The sequence below is a fragment of the Schistocerca gregaria genome, chromosome 3 (assembly GCF_023897955.1).
Source record: "Schistocerca gregaria isolate iqSchGreg1 chromosome 3, iqSchGreg1.2, whole genome shotgun sequence".
In the NCBI taxonomy this organism is placed as follows: Eukaryota; Metazoa; Arthropoda; class Insecta; order Orthoptera; family Acrididae; genus Schistocerca; species Schistocerca gregaria.
In genome coordinates this window covers 383,165,605-383,180,749 of record NC_064922.1, presented here as the reverse complement: position 1 = coordinate 383,180,749, position 15,145 = coordinate 383,165,605, and the positions used below count along the sequence as shown (strand labels likewise).

At 39.7% G+C, this 15,145-nt stretch overlaps 1 protein-coding gene across 1 annotated transcript in view; it reads right to left on the bottom strand.

Annotated features, from left to right (window-relative positions):
- LOC126355023 (uncharacterized) overlaps positions 1 to 13,760 on the bottom strand; it is a 38,448-nt gene extending 24,688 nt beyond the window's left edge. The window contains exons 1-2 of the mRNA XM_050005167.1: positions 13,489 to 13,760; positions 13,218 to 13,384 (exon numbers count right to left, since the gene is read on the bottom strand). Of these exons, the coding sequence (XP_049861124.1) occupies positions 13,218 to 13,384; positions 13,489 to 13,531 (210 nt within the window). The 5' untranslated portion in view covers positions 13,532 to 13,760. The remainder of the gene's footprint in view (positions 1 to 13,217; positions 13,385 to 13,488) is intronic.
- Between the last annotated feature and the right edge of the window lie 1,385 nt (positions 13,761 to 15,145).

The following is a 15,145-nucleotide window of genomic DNA, read 5'->3' as shown; positions in this document are numbered from 1 at the left end:
AGAGGAAGATTCTTCCTTTACATTGTCACATCAATGACAAATAAAAGATATCAAAGTACGTGACCACAGCATAACAAAGCAACTGAAATCACTCAACACAAAAAAAGGGCGTCGAACATTGTGGAATACCAATACGTTTTTACATAGAGTAAGCAAAAGAACTTGCTCGTCTTCTAGCAGCAGTGTACCATATGTGTTTCGCTGTATACCACTCAATTCATGATTTTATGTTCTCCTAAATTTTTCTCTGCTTCCTCTACAGTAAAACTCCTGAGTGTTCAGGAAGTTACATATTAGAAATGAAAATACTCAAATATACCCAACACATACAGTGTTTTAATGCTATGAAGCATGTAGTTTGTAAACAGAATATACGACTGGTTCTTCTATAAATGTGCAAGATCATATTTGAAAATGGAATAACTGAAAGAGGAGAATTACCACTGGGTATCTGAACAAAATGTATTCACAATGTAGAGATCTAAATAGAAGACTAACATTTAACTCTATCTTCTGGGATTCTTCAAGTGTGTAGTGTATGATTATGTTATAGCAAATGAAGTTTCCTGTACATAAGAAAGTTGTCATTGTTTATGACTTTAGGTTACTGTCTAATGGAATGGATTTCGTGATGATCAATGAAGATACTGATGACATGAAATCACAATAATCCTCTCCCACAAATATAGTCTCCTCTACAGAATATACCGTATCTATCAGCACTCATTCACTTGACAGTAAGTGGTGTACCAACAGCAGATCTAGGAGCCCTGTACAGGTGATGCACAGATCAGGGAGAACTCATGGTATTAATACTCATCTCCATAACTAACAAATCTGAGGTGCTGTCTCCCACTGAAACTGGCCCACTGAGATACACTTCACTGTTGAGAGGCCTACTGTGTCCCATATCAGAGGGAAACAAGTGTGAAAGTGTTAGTTAACTGGCAGCAGTTTGAATGTACAACAAATAATGGTATCCCTTACATAGCCAGTTACTGAACACACTATTTATTAAGTGTTCTATCTATCCAACCCCCAGCTTCTGTTATTGACTGTTGAAAACTTCCGGCAAAACTGAAGAAGATTCAGTAGAAGATGATCAAACTAAATTTTTAAAAATACCAGTTTTATGTACTTACTTTGATTTATTACCTAGAGCACAATTTACTTTTAGAGGAGAATTATTTGCTGGTTCAGAAAATTTCTCCTCGTCAGACAGGAAAGCATCAAAATGACCATTTGACACATATTTTGTAAACACCTTTGTATCTGCTTCAGCAAATAGATTACTGTTAAAATAATCTACAAAAAACATACACAACATTCCACTTACTGCAATCAGTTCACGCAGTCAACACATATGTCAAAGGCTGAATAATATCATCATTATGCTCATTCTGTGTATTGCCATTAGCACTGCCACTATAGTGTAAAGTGACTGAAAATTCATTCCAGTGATTTTCAACTAAATTGAAGATTTCACATGCATTATTCTGACCATATCCTCATGTGAAACACAAAAAAAGGGAGGAAATGAAACAGGCAGGCTTCATTGCCAATAATGGAAAACAATATGTCATGGCACTTTGCCCATTAATATTTATCACTTCTACAGCCATTTGTACTGCTTTCACACATTAAACATTGGGTGTAGAGAGAACTATTGTGTACTAAGCAAGAGGTGCACAACAAATGCTGCGAGGGTCTAACACCACACCGGTGCAACCACTCACCTTGTGTGCCTCAGTTAAATGCAACGGCCTCCAGATGGCACTCACTAATACAGACATCTTTCTGATTTTGTGCCCCTTCCTTTAGCATGACATGCACATCCACCAGTTGTGTGGACAGCCAATAAAGAATGCTGTCAACCGCAGACTACATCACTCAGAGTTTGTGCTGGCAGATGTGGATGTTCTACCGTCAACAGGCTTGGCACAAAGTGCCACACACACTAAGACAGTTCCAGGACAGCAATTAGTACAGACAGTCCCTGCAGTCAGCTCAGTACAGTACTCTCAAGACTAAACTAGAACCATTGACAGGCCATCAGTGTAATTACATTCTGTTGCAAGAACAATATCGTAGACAAGAAACAGCAAAGTTATTTAGATTTCATCATATTAGGTTTAGGACATCAAGTGCCACACATCAAAATGTACCAGAGTTTAGTACCATTTCGTAACATACTCTTAATAAATGTAATTTGTTATTCCTAATTGTATTGCCAGATAATTTTTGTAGAGTCACCCCATCAAACAAGTGTTTACCTGCAAGCATACAACTCAGCCACCATTAACAACAATAACAAGGAAACAGTTTTCTACTACCATGGATGTTTGGGCTGAATTAATAGTAGCAGTCAGTTATTCAATTCACAGCAAGCACAAAAGTCCACCTGGGTGTACTCCCCCTTTACACAAATACTAAAAGTTGTTTACTTTAAACTCTTAAGTGCAAGACTAGAAAAATGCAGACAGTATATTGTGTCAGTCCGCCACAATCACAAACTAATGAGAATTTAGACCGCCCAAGGGGAGAGGAACAGTGCAGGGGAATAAGCCCTGTCTCCATCACAAAAGGCTGTCACCCTAAGTCCAGGTTCTGTGCTTCCACTTAAGCATAACTGACATAATGGTCATAGGCATTGTTGATTTCTTTTGTTGTGGGAAGCATCACATGCAAATCCCTTTATGCACCAGAATTACTTTCTTCATTCATTTCAAAATGAGAAAAAAAGGTAACAAGCAATCCACAACATAAAGCAAACTCGAGTACACAAAGCACTGGTAGTGGTTACAGTGCAATTGTTTGTGCAGTTGACAACCCCTATCTGTCTCTACAGTTCAAAAAAACTCCCCATCTAAAACTGCCCCAGTGTAGTGTCCACATAATACAGTCCCCAATTGCTGTTTACCAACAAAATTATGAAATAAACTGCCAATGCCTATCACACTCCACGAACAAATTTTTCTTGCTCCATCACTACCTGGTCCACAATGCAACCTACATTGTCAATTAGTTTGTAGTGTGTGCCACACTTCATACCCAATTTATACTCTTGCGTGTTGAATTATGGAAAAATGTTCTCTTGGACAGTACCTATGATACATAATGAATATTCTCTCTAAATTTCATGTTTCTAGAACCAGTGATTCGTGCCAGGCATTGAGCTGCACTACTGAAATGCAAATTTAGCCTCGTTGTAGGTTGAGTGTTACAAAACCTACTGTAGTGTGCACCTTCATTACATAATGAAAGTCCTATCATACTTTCATATTTTTAAGTCTAATAGTTTAGACTGAGAGTCAGAATGACAACAAAATTTTCAATTCCATTTATTACCTTTCGAGTCTAAGTTTCGAAAAATCTGCTCGTAGAGAGCATCCACACAGCGTGGCCTCGACAGCCAAAGACTGTGGTCATGTGTGTGTGTGTGTGTGGGGGGGGGGGGGGGGGTTATTTCCGATGAAGGCCTTGTTGGCTGAAAGCTCACTTTCTGACAGTCTTTTTGTTTTGCCTGTCTACAACTCTGCATCTCCACTATGTGGTGAGAAGTAGTATCCTTTTCATAATACTGTTACATACTGGGGGTATTTGGTATATTTTTGTACAAGATGCTGCAGGGGTGTTGTGTGGCAGTTGAGGACCTCATTCAGCTTACTGACATCAACACAGGTATTTACTAGGAGTCTGCAATGCCATACAGTATGCCACAGAGTCTGCCATGTCTGTCTGAACATGCTAACCTCCAAAACTACTTGACACATTTTCATAGGATTTTCACAGGTAACTTGAGCATAACTTGGGACAACATATTGGCTTTATTTAATCAAAATCGGATCATAAATAAGAAATGTTTCATGTTTTAAAGCTTTATCTAAGACTGCTGCGTCTGTATGTTTGAACAAGCTAATCTCCAAAACTAGATGATTAATTTTCTTCGGGTATTAACAGGTAACGTGTAAGCTTTATTTCACCAGAACCAGATCACAAAATAAAAGATATCATAATTTAAAGTTTTATCTAAATTCGTCTGCTCAGCTTAGAAGTTCGGACATTCAATCATCATTGCGTAGCACACCAAGGAACCAATAGACAGCACTTTTAGTTTCGTAGTATGCTCAAGAACCAAAAGATGGCACTATTTTTTCTAAGTAACAGACGTATTTTCCATAATCAAAATATCCACGGGTGTACTGCCGGTCTATAGTGCCCGTTGGACACTATAGACCGGCAGTACACCCGTGGATATTTTGATTATCAAATACGCCGAGATAAACTCAAGAATCACGTATTTTCCATAGTTTACATCGGTGACAGAACTAAGTGCAGCAATCTTATCTTTATGAATGCAAACTAACAGACAATTTACTTGGCTAGGATATATGGATTTACTGATTTCACTTTGTGCATTAAAATATTTATGACAGTGCTTTGCTTCTTACAGTAGGGTTTATTTATTTTCTTTGCTCGTGAAAACAAATTTATTAAGTTTCCTTCATGATTTGGGTGCCTACTGCCCATAAAATGGTCAAGTCTTTCTAAACACAACAGAATGGCTAAAAGACTGATCACTATGCAGTCTCAAGAATCCAATGAAGATCATGAGGCACGATTTGCTGTGGCCTGAGAGGATTAGGCCTTAATGTGCTCTTTGCAAACTCTTTTTAGAAGTGAAGCCCAACGTACCTGTGACCGAGAGCATCATTCATTCTCTCACTCCTAAGACTCCTTCATTCACAGAGGCTTAAAGTTACTTAATTCCAACATAACATCATATAAACGGAAATTTTGTCAGGAAGTGGCACAGACAAATGGGTTTTTGTACCCTGAACCCTGCTTATTCCAAACAATTTACTATTTCCCTTTAACCTTGTACAATTCCCAGTCAACTTATGTTACGCTATAACCATAAAAAAAGAGACAAGCCCAGACACTGCATGTTGTGTGCATGTGTGTCAGTTGCTTTTCATGCAGCCAGAACCACATGGCTCTTTTCGATATTAGTGACGCAAAAAAGCTCTTTGTTCAAACAATGTATACAAAGAAGCTTTTCAAGTCAAAAATAAATACACTGTCTCGGGCATGAGCATAAATAAATACTGGGTAAAGCTGTGTTTCCCAGCTAGTATAATCTATGCAGATATCTAAGGGAAAAAAAAGATACTCAATGTAAAAAGGGGATTTTTTTGCAAGAACTCAAGCACTCAAAAGTTATTTACTGAGCCGGAATAAACCAACCTTTCTTATTATCAATATGCCTCTCGTATAGAAAGTAGAGATTGGTATACAAAGGAAGTCTGGAAGAAGTAAAAATTTCAATAAAAATTACATAAAAACTTACACAAAGAGCATCGGAGCCCTCACAAGTGGTGACTGCTCCAAGAAAAACCATGGATTCAGAAACAAAGTCTCAAGCCTTACATCAAGATATGAATACAAAGCTGAAATATTTTAACAAAGAAGAAGACATGTCTAAAAAGTGTCACTTCAGGAGCCTGATATTTTCAGACACTTACCTACAATAAGAAACTATTAGAACAATGAAGAAGAATTATATTAAATCGAAGCTTTCAACTTGTACAGTTGTAGTAACAGTGCTGCGATATTGTACTGCAGTGTTAACAACTACAGAACATAAAAATTAGAGATATAATGTCTACACCGTACATAGGCCATCTCTCCCACAAACAAATACTGCTCATCATTTCTTTAATGCAATATCCAGTGTTGATGGAAAGCAGTGGTTTGTATCCCATTTTAAACAAAGTGATTTTTAAAACAGAATTTCACATGCCCATTCAATAGAGCAGCTGAAAATTAGTTAAGTGTGACATTCATTTTATCTGTATGTATTAACAGGGACAGTAAAGCATGAAGAATAACCAGTACTCCAGCAGCGACAGCACTGGTTGGTTGGTTTGTGGGGTTGAAGGGACCAGGCTACAAAGGCTATCAGTCCACGACAGCACTGTCCTGGCCTGTGCTGACAGCTACAACTACCTGTCAACACTGTTCAGTCACTGTGAAGTGCTGGTTATTCTTAGTGTATTACTGTCCCTGATAATACTTACTGATAAAACAAATATCACACTAGACTCTGACAGCAGTATCAAATGGGCACATAAAATTTTGCTTTACAAATAATTTTGTTTGCAACAGGAAACAAACCAACACTTTTTGTCAACACTGGCCATCGCTTGGAAGAAATGATGAGCAGTATTTGTTTGGACAAATGCTAGAGAAAATGCGCCAAACAGCTCTTAGGAAAGACACATGGTATACAACAGTTATTTGTTAACCAAAAATTTACCTGAGTTAGCCCCATGCTAAATTAATTTTCAACCATGCACAAAGAAATTGAGATTGACAATAGCATTAACTAACAGGCTGCCAGGCTATTAAACAACAATAAACAAGTTTTCAATAACAACGTATCGAGAATATTTAACTGGAGAAAACCACCTCAATTAAAATCAGATGTTGCACATAAAAGTAATTATTAACTGCAACATCTCTTTCCACACTCCCATCGAGAGTGAGTTATAACAGAAGAGTCCATGACTATGACTGTGTTAATACACTGCCAACATCCACAAGCACTCAGTGATGGTTATCAGCATTTGACAAGCTCTGTTCCATCCCATCACAGCACCATGTCACATTGCAATAATCTGAGACCAACGACACAGCCAGTAGCTATCAATGCGTCTGCTACACAACTCACCCAACACCCCAATGGGTCTTATTAATATTAAGCTGTAATCAGTGAAGTCATTATGAATTATGATGCAGTGTTAATGAATGGCTTACGATTTTCCCATGATTTGTGATGTGCTTGAGTAACTGCACTATTAGGGAACACTTGCTTATGTTATGTTTATCAATCACATGGAAATGTCGTAGCAGTTTAAGGACACTTTTGGTAGTTAAAAATTTAATACGGATTGCATAGTTACTGCTACTCAAGCCGAAAGAAAACTTACATAACTGATGTTGAATCATTATTGGCTGCTGTCAAAATTCCTATACCTAACTGTTGACTGCAACTGTTTCTATTTCCCTCTATTACTCTGCTGCTGAGTGTCTGTAAAATACCGTTAAACTGATCAGATAAAATACAAGTCATCTCCCAATGGCTGTTGGTTGGTTGATTTGGGGCATAAAGGGACCAAACTACAGGGTTATCAGTCCCTTTTTATTGATGCAATCAAGACTCAAGGTACAACAACACCCAACACCACACCTAGAAAGAAAATGAATGGAATGAACAGAAAATGGGGACAACATACACCACAAAGAAAAGTAGGAGAAGGCATTAAAACCATAGAGCATATGGTCTGGGCTGGCTGATCACAGTAATAAAAGAGGATGAGCCAGCCGTTCTGCTACACATTAAAATGTCCACCCCAAAAAGACAAGGCAAGATGAACACATGTAGTGAAATGACAACCACCAAGACAAACAACTGCAAAGAAAGTTCGACAGAGTTAAAATGGAGGGAGGGTGGTGACCTCAGAGAGAAGGCTAACTGAAACTTCCTGGCAGATTAAGACTGTGTGCCCGACCGAGACTCGAACTCGGGACCTTTGCCTTTCGCGGGCAAGTGCTCTACCAACTGAGCTACAGTTGGTAGAGCACTTGCCCGCGAAAGGCAAAGGTCCCGAGTTCGAGTCTCGGTCGGGCACACAGTTTTAATCTGCCAGGAAGTTTCATATCAGCGCACACTCCGCTGCAGAGTGGAAATCTCATTCTAGAAGGCTAACTGCCCACCCTTAGGTGGTATGATAAAAATCCCTCTCACGAATAAAATGGAAAACTCAATTTGCTGTTGAGGGATTGTCGATGCTGGGAAGATTAAAAGTCTGCTGAACAGCGGCTAAGAGTGTGCAGTCCAGTAAGATAAGGATGACAGTCGTATGTGAGCCACTGTGACACCGAGATGGGTCCTCGCGACAGAGAAGGTAGCCACATATGGCCAATGTGTAGCCGGCAGATAACCAAAGAGACCCTGCGAGAGGCTCGCATGGAGGTCTTCCACACATTCGTAGTCTCCTTAAGGGCACACAGTTTGTTGTGCATACTGAGATTATGCCATTCCGTCTCCCAAAGCTGAAAAACCTTGCGGCGTAGTAATGATCGCAGGTCAGTTACAGGGATGCCAATCCACAGATGTGGTTTCCATGTTGCCCGTTTGGCCAGCCTGTCAGCAAGTTTATTTCCTAGGATTCCGACATGGGTTGGGGTCCACACAAACACCACAGAACAACTGGACTGTTCCAGGGCATAGATGGACTGCTGGATGGTCAGTACCAAAGGATGGCGAGGGCAGCTCTGGTCAATAGCTTGTAGGCTGCTCAAGGAGTCAGTACACAGAAGACACAATTTGCCAGGACATGAGCAGATGCGCTCAAGGGCATGAGAAATGGCTGCCAGCTCTGCACTGAAAACACTGCAGCCATCTGGCAAGGAGTATTGTTCAATGTGTCCTCCATGAACATATGTGAAAGTCAACGTGACCATCAGCCATCGAGCCGTCAGTATACATAACTTCATGGTCCCAGTACATGTCAAGAATCGAGGGGTAGTGAGAGCAGAGATCCGCAGGGTTAACTGAGCCCTTAGGACCATTGAAAGGTCCAGGAGAAGCTGCCTAAGTGTACACCATGGAGGTGTACATGAATGGACCTTGAGTATAGGTGGTAAAGGCAAGGACTCCACTTCAGACAGAAGAGATCAGATGTGAACCACAATCTTAAGCCCTGACCTGGGCCTCCGATGTGGGAGATAAACTGCTGTGGATGGGAAAAGGAGACGGTAATTCAGATGCTGAGGAAACTATGAATGTGTGCAGCATAACTGGTGAGCAGTTGTCCACATCTAACCTTCAATGGAGGGACTCCATCCTCCACCAGGACGCTGGTCACTGGACTCATCCTAAAAGCACCTATTGCCAGTCAAATGCCACAGTGGTGCACTGGGTCAAGTAAATGCAACACTGAGGGTGCCACTGAACCATAAAACAGGCAGAATTGAACAAGGACTCTCTAGAGCTGCAGCAGCTTAGAGCGATCTGCATCCCAGTTGGTGTTGCTCAGGCAGTGGAGGGCTTAAGGTGCTGCCAGCACTTCCACTTCAGCTGACGAAGATAACGAAGCCACATCAATTGGACGTTGAAAACCAGTCCTAAGAATGTCTCCACTACAGTGAGTGGATCGTCATTAAGATAACGTTCTGGTTTCGGATGTCTTGTGACACCTGGACATTGAAGAATGGAATGGCCAGCAATGAGTCGTGATTAAAACCCCATCAAGCATTTGTGGGATCAGTTTGACAGACATGTTCATGGTCATCCTATTCAAGCACTGACTATCCAACAACTTTCAAAGGTGACCTCCGTATAGTAGTATAGAGCATGCCATTGTGAGAGTTCTCTCCTTCTTGAAGTGTTCCTACTCGTTTCGGAGGGATCCTGCCATCCATCAGACTTCTCCTGTGAAATAACTATTATCACGAAGTAACAGGCACTGGTGGGTTCACAAACAAGGGATTATTATTCCAATTACAAATTGGTTTAACTTCCAGTTGATAAGAACTTTTTACAACCAACAACGAGAACAGACTGTAATTAGACTTCTGAGTCAAATTTGGTTCTGTGTTATCTACTGGTCTACCCAGTCACCAAGTCTCAGGATCACATAATTTTGCCATGGATGGAGCTCCAAGCATGCCGCACTTCTCAGAAGATGCTGAGCCCCTGTCCGCTCTGATGTCATGAACAGCTATCTGGCACCCCTGGAAGATCTCCAACGTAAATCACGATACCAACCCAAACACACCCTAATTTATTTTTACCTATAACTGTTATCACGTAAACCCACCCATTCACAATTCAGTTCTCAGCTTTATATATATTTCTGTAAACACCAACACACATGATCTCGCAATATCAGTTCAGCAGTAAGTGTGCATATCACCAAGTCCCAATGTCCACCATATATTTTTCCTGATAAGATAACTGAATACAGTTGTTGAGGAAAACTGCATGTGGATAGAATGAGATGAAAGTATACAATAGAGTACAGAGATACAATCCAGAAGGAAAGAGAGAGACATATAAAGTAGACAAAGAAAATGGTGATCCTAAGATGATGAGGTTATATAGTGCTCGCCCTACCTTTTCACTTGATGTAAGTTAAGAGTCCCTCCCTCTGATGTTTCACCAATCCTGTGAAATTCATTGATTCCAAGTCTGTAAGCCACTCGATGTATTGCTTCCATATTTTTGCCTCATTTTCCACTCCCATTATCCAATTACAGTTTGTCCCCAATGATGCTATGGTGTGATCCATGAACAATGGTAATTCGGGTAGTTCAAGATGTGGACAGGGATTGCATTGTTGCCAGTTCCAGGTGACGGGTGCACTGCACACATACAAATGCTTTACACTTGATGAAAGCATGTACCTCGCAAATTATGTCTCTCATGTGCTTGCGTAGAATTTGTCGCTTGCCACTGACATCAGCCATGATAACTTGCAACAAATTGAGTAACAATTCACTAAATAACTCATTACAATCATTTTCAGTTCCTCACACTAGCTACTACAATCACAGTGGAGTACTCAGGACACTACTGAACACTCATAGGCCGCCAGAGAATGCAAGACATAGTTGCACACAACAAGCCTAAACTTGACTGCCATTGTTTGTGACTCCAGCTATTGTTATCAGCGCAGTGTTTTGCAATATTCTCCACCGACAAAACCATTTATGATCTACCCACTATGAATTAACACACAAATGAATTACAGACCATGAATGTGGGTGGAAACTGATTTGTAGAAAGTTTGTGCCGGACCAGGATTCAAGCTCGGGTCTCCTGCTTACTATGCAAATGCTCTGACCACTAACCCGACCAGACACAGGCATGATAGGGTAGTCTGAGCAGTCGCCACTGCGTCCAATTATGGGTCAGAGCATCTGCCTAGTAACAGCAGACCCACATTCAAATTCCGGTCCAGCACAAATTCCCAACTTTCCCTATTGATTTATATCAACGCCCATTCACAGCCAATAACCATAATTCTTCTGTCTCTTGAACTCATAGTGGCTGGTACATCAAAATGGTGGGGCTGTTCTTTCAAACAAACAAATACACACACACACACACACACACACACACACACACACACACACAGACAGACAGACAGACAGACAGACAGACAGACAGACAGACAGACACACACACACACACACACACACACACACACACACACACACACACACACGACGGATAATGATCTCTTCAGTGCTGATGCACAACAGGCTTGAATTCTTACGGGAATCGGCAAAATCCCGCAAATAAGGAGAATAGTCGGCAAGTGGCACTCCACCAATAGTGTGTGGACAAGTTGAAAATTTGGGTCTGATGGGAAGCTTGCTAGGGTAGCCCATGCAGTTACAATGACCACTGTGTCTAGATGGCTTAGTGGTCGGGGCATCTGTCTAGTAAGCAGGAAGCCAATCCTGGTCCAGCACAAATTTTCAACCTCCCCCACTGATTTAGCTCAATGCCCACTTGCAGCCAACATTTGTAATTCCCCTGTGCCTTAACCAAATTTTGTAGATGACACAAAAACAGCTTATCCCCCAGACAACTGGCAGTTATCCACTCATTTCTAGAATGTGTATGAATATTCTCTAATGAATCTCTGTATTCCAGAGTATTAACTTTGCCATTTAAAATGGGAACAGCCATCTGACACTGAACCAATCAGTTCAAAACGAGTAACAATGCTATTTGCATACAATAAATGGCATTGTTTAAACAGTGACATGTAGCTGCCTTCATCTTATTGTAGGAATTAAGCTATATTTTCACACAAACAAGGTCTTGCCCTGTCAGTTTTCAACACAGCAGTATTTATTTGTTATTCTTGATAAATAACAGTGCAGTGACATAATTAACAAGCTATCAGTGATAAATGAAAAGCACATATAAATGACCAAGCAGACACAAGTAATAAAATATATCAGTGTATAACAGTTGAAAGGAGTGATTTAAGATCTTGACCCAGTTTGTAGGGCTGAAATTAGACTCCCAGTTTATAAAAGCAGCACATGTGGGCTCTACGTGTCATTACTGAATCATTTGCCAAAATGGGACACAATCTCGTGCTGGGGGGATAACTGATCACAAAATATCATTAGGATTATAACTCTCACACCTCTATGCAACATTCATCTGTGGTGAACTGATCAGCATATAAATTTAGTTTCTTAACCCTACAGAAAAGAGCAATCAGAATTATCCATGGATTAGGGTATAGAGATTAATGCAAGGAAATCTTTGTCCATCATAAATACCTCACAGTCTGCTCACTGTATCTTTACAAATTAATTATATTTTTTGTGACACATCAAAACAAAGCAACAAAGTGCTCTGATATGCATGCCTATAATACAATAAATAAAGACTGCTACTACAGACAAAGAACAAAATTAAAAACAACAGACCATAGTCCATGCATTAGTGGTCAAATATTGTACAACAAATTACCAAGCTCTAAAATGTGGCACCTTATAGAGGACTATGGTCTGTTGTTTTTAATTTTAATATATATATTAAAAACAAACATTCCAAGACTTACCAAGCGGGAAAGAGCCGGCAGACAGGCACAATGAACAAAACACTGTGTGTGTGTGTGTGTGTGTGTGTGTGTGTGTGTGTGTGTGTGTGTGTGTGTGTGTGTGTACACCTGTCCTTTTTTCCCCCTAAGGGAAGTCATTCCGCTCCCGGGATTGGAATGACTCCTTACCCTCTCCCTTAAAACCCACATCCTTCCGTCTTTCCCTCTCCTTCATGCTTTCCTGAAGAAGCAACCATCGGTTGCGAAAGCTAGTAACTCTGTGTGTGTGTTTTGTTCATTGTGCCTGTCTGCCGGTGCTTTCCCGCTTGGTAAGTCTTGGAATCTTTGTTTTTAATATATTTTTCCCATGTGGAAGTTTCTTTCTATTATATATATATATATATATATATATATATATATATATATATATATGTGTGTGTGTGTGTGTGTGTGTGTGATTACATATCCATGATACACCAGTTGGTGTCTACAAGCAAAATAAATAAACATTTAAATTAAAATCCCTACAGAATTGATAATCATATCAACGCTGATTTAACAGACGTTGGAATTTCTTACCGGATCACTACAACAGATATCACAATTTTCTGTTAGATCACATAAAGCTGGGATAGCTTCATTGTAGGCTGGATGATAACGCATTCGTTCTTTATTGTAAATACTCTTAACTAAGGCTTTGCTCCAATTAATTGGTCGATATGAAAGCACTGTAACTTTTTCAATGCCTGTAACAACACACAATCCCTTACGTAACACAAGAAAATGGAAACACGGCTAGGTTATTTTATAGTTTTATATACTACAGTGTAAGAGGTTGGATAATACTCACAAAAATAAAAAATCAGAAATCCATAAACTGTCTCGAAATACATTTTTAGAAGGCTGACATTTTATAACAGTTTTAGACGCAAACGTTTTCTTCCTTAATCAATTCGTCACAAATGCGGAACTGTCCTCAAAGAGTCGTTGCCTAGCAACGGAGATTCAAACATACCGCGAAATATTATCAAAGCAACTAGCAACGAAGCGAAAACTACACCTCAACATTCTTCCACTATAAAGATCGATTTACATTTGTCGGAGCGAAATTGGCCGGAACTTCGTCGGAACATCCCACAATGCATGATAAATCGTCTTTATGTGTAACGAGTCATTTTACATTCATATTGAAAATTAATTTGTACGTCTATTTGTACTTTTAAACATCACCGTATAATTTTTCTTATATATATATATATATATATTCAAATGGCGCTATTTAAGCAATCCATCAACACAACGGATTGAGAAGGGACGGAACGTCAAAGTTTCTGGAGAAGTATGTTTTGACGTTGACCAGGGGAACGGTGATGCAGTCTTCTTAACATCGTTAGTTTCGGCCATTTCACATTGGTCTTCGCGTAACGTCTCTCACCGCTACGTCAGGGTGAACTCCATGGAGTAAAGAATTTTATACTTCCATTGCGTATTCACTCTGTCTGTCATGTCACATCAATTCACATAGCCCAGTACTGAAAGATGAAAGTGAGATTCTGACTTACCATCTGTGATACCAAGTCTATCTGTATTGGAATTCTCGGAAAAGTTTAGTAATGGAAAAGCAAACTTCATAACGTATGTTCTTGAACAAGTCTGTGTGGTAAATTGCCGAGAAATAAATCAACATTTCAAAAGAGCGACATTTGTTCGCTAGTGAAAATATATACACACAAACACATCAATCAGTACTTATAGGAGAATAAGTAGAGCCTCTTTATTTCATCCATTATTGTTTTCTTACATAATGATTAACAATACACACAATTGTATTTTTCTTCTTTCTTAGAGATGACTTTTTCACTTAAAATATCGTTTAACGAAATTTATGTTAACAGCTTATGATATTTTTATACTATGTAGGCATCAGATCTGTTCTGTCGCTGTAAAACGAAAATAACTTTTAATTTTCAGATATTTGATCCCGCTCGTGGAAGAACGCTCAATGGTAAAATTATCCAAGTTGCTATGAAACGTTTCCATCTTTGCCACGAAAACAAAGCACAATAAGACACAGATTAAGGAGAAATACTAAATTCAATACCATTAAAACGAGTGAGCGCATCGAAATTACGTTACTTTCCTATGTTAGCAGACGATGAGACAGCCAAAAATTCCTTCCAAAGAAAACTTGGCGTGACACGATAGTCCGTTACAGCCTATATGAATGCCAGTAGTTGAAACGCAGTATGGACTGTTTGGACGTGGTGTGACGGCTGCTGTGAACTGGACTTTAACCTGTAGGCCATTTCACACTAGCTATCACATCACGTCAGGTCAAACTGTTCCACAATGTATTTAAAATAGCGACATTCAAACGGGCCATTAACGGATTGTCATAAAACGTCGAGATTACTAGGGTAGAAAGATTTGACGATGCCATCGCCTCCTAGCATAGAAAGTTGACCTTTTTTGGTCGCTCTCACTCATTTTATAGATAAGAGTAACAT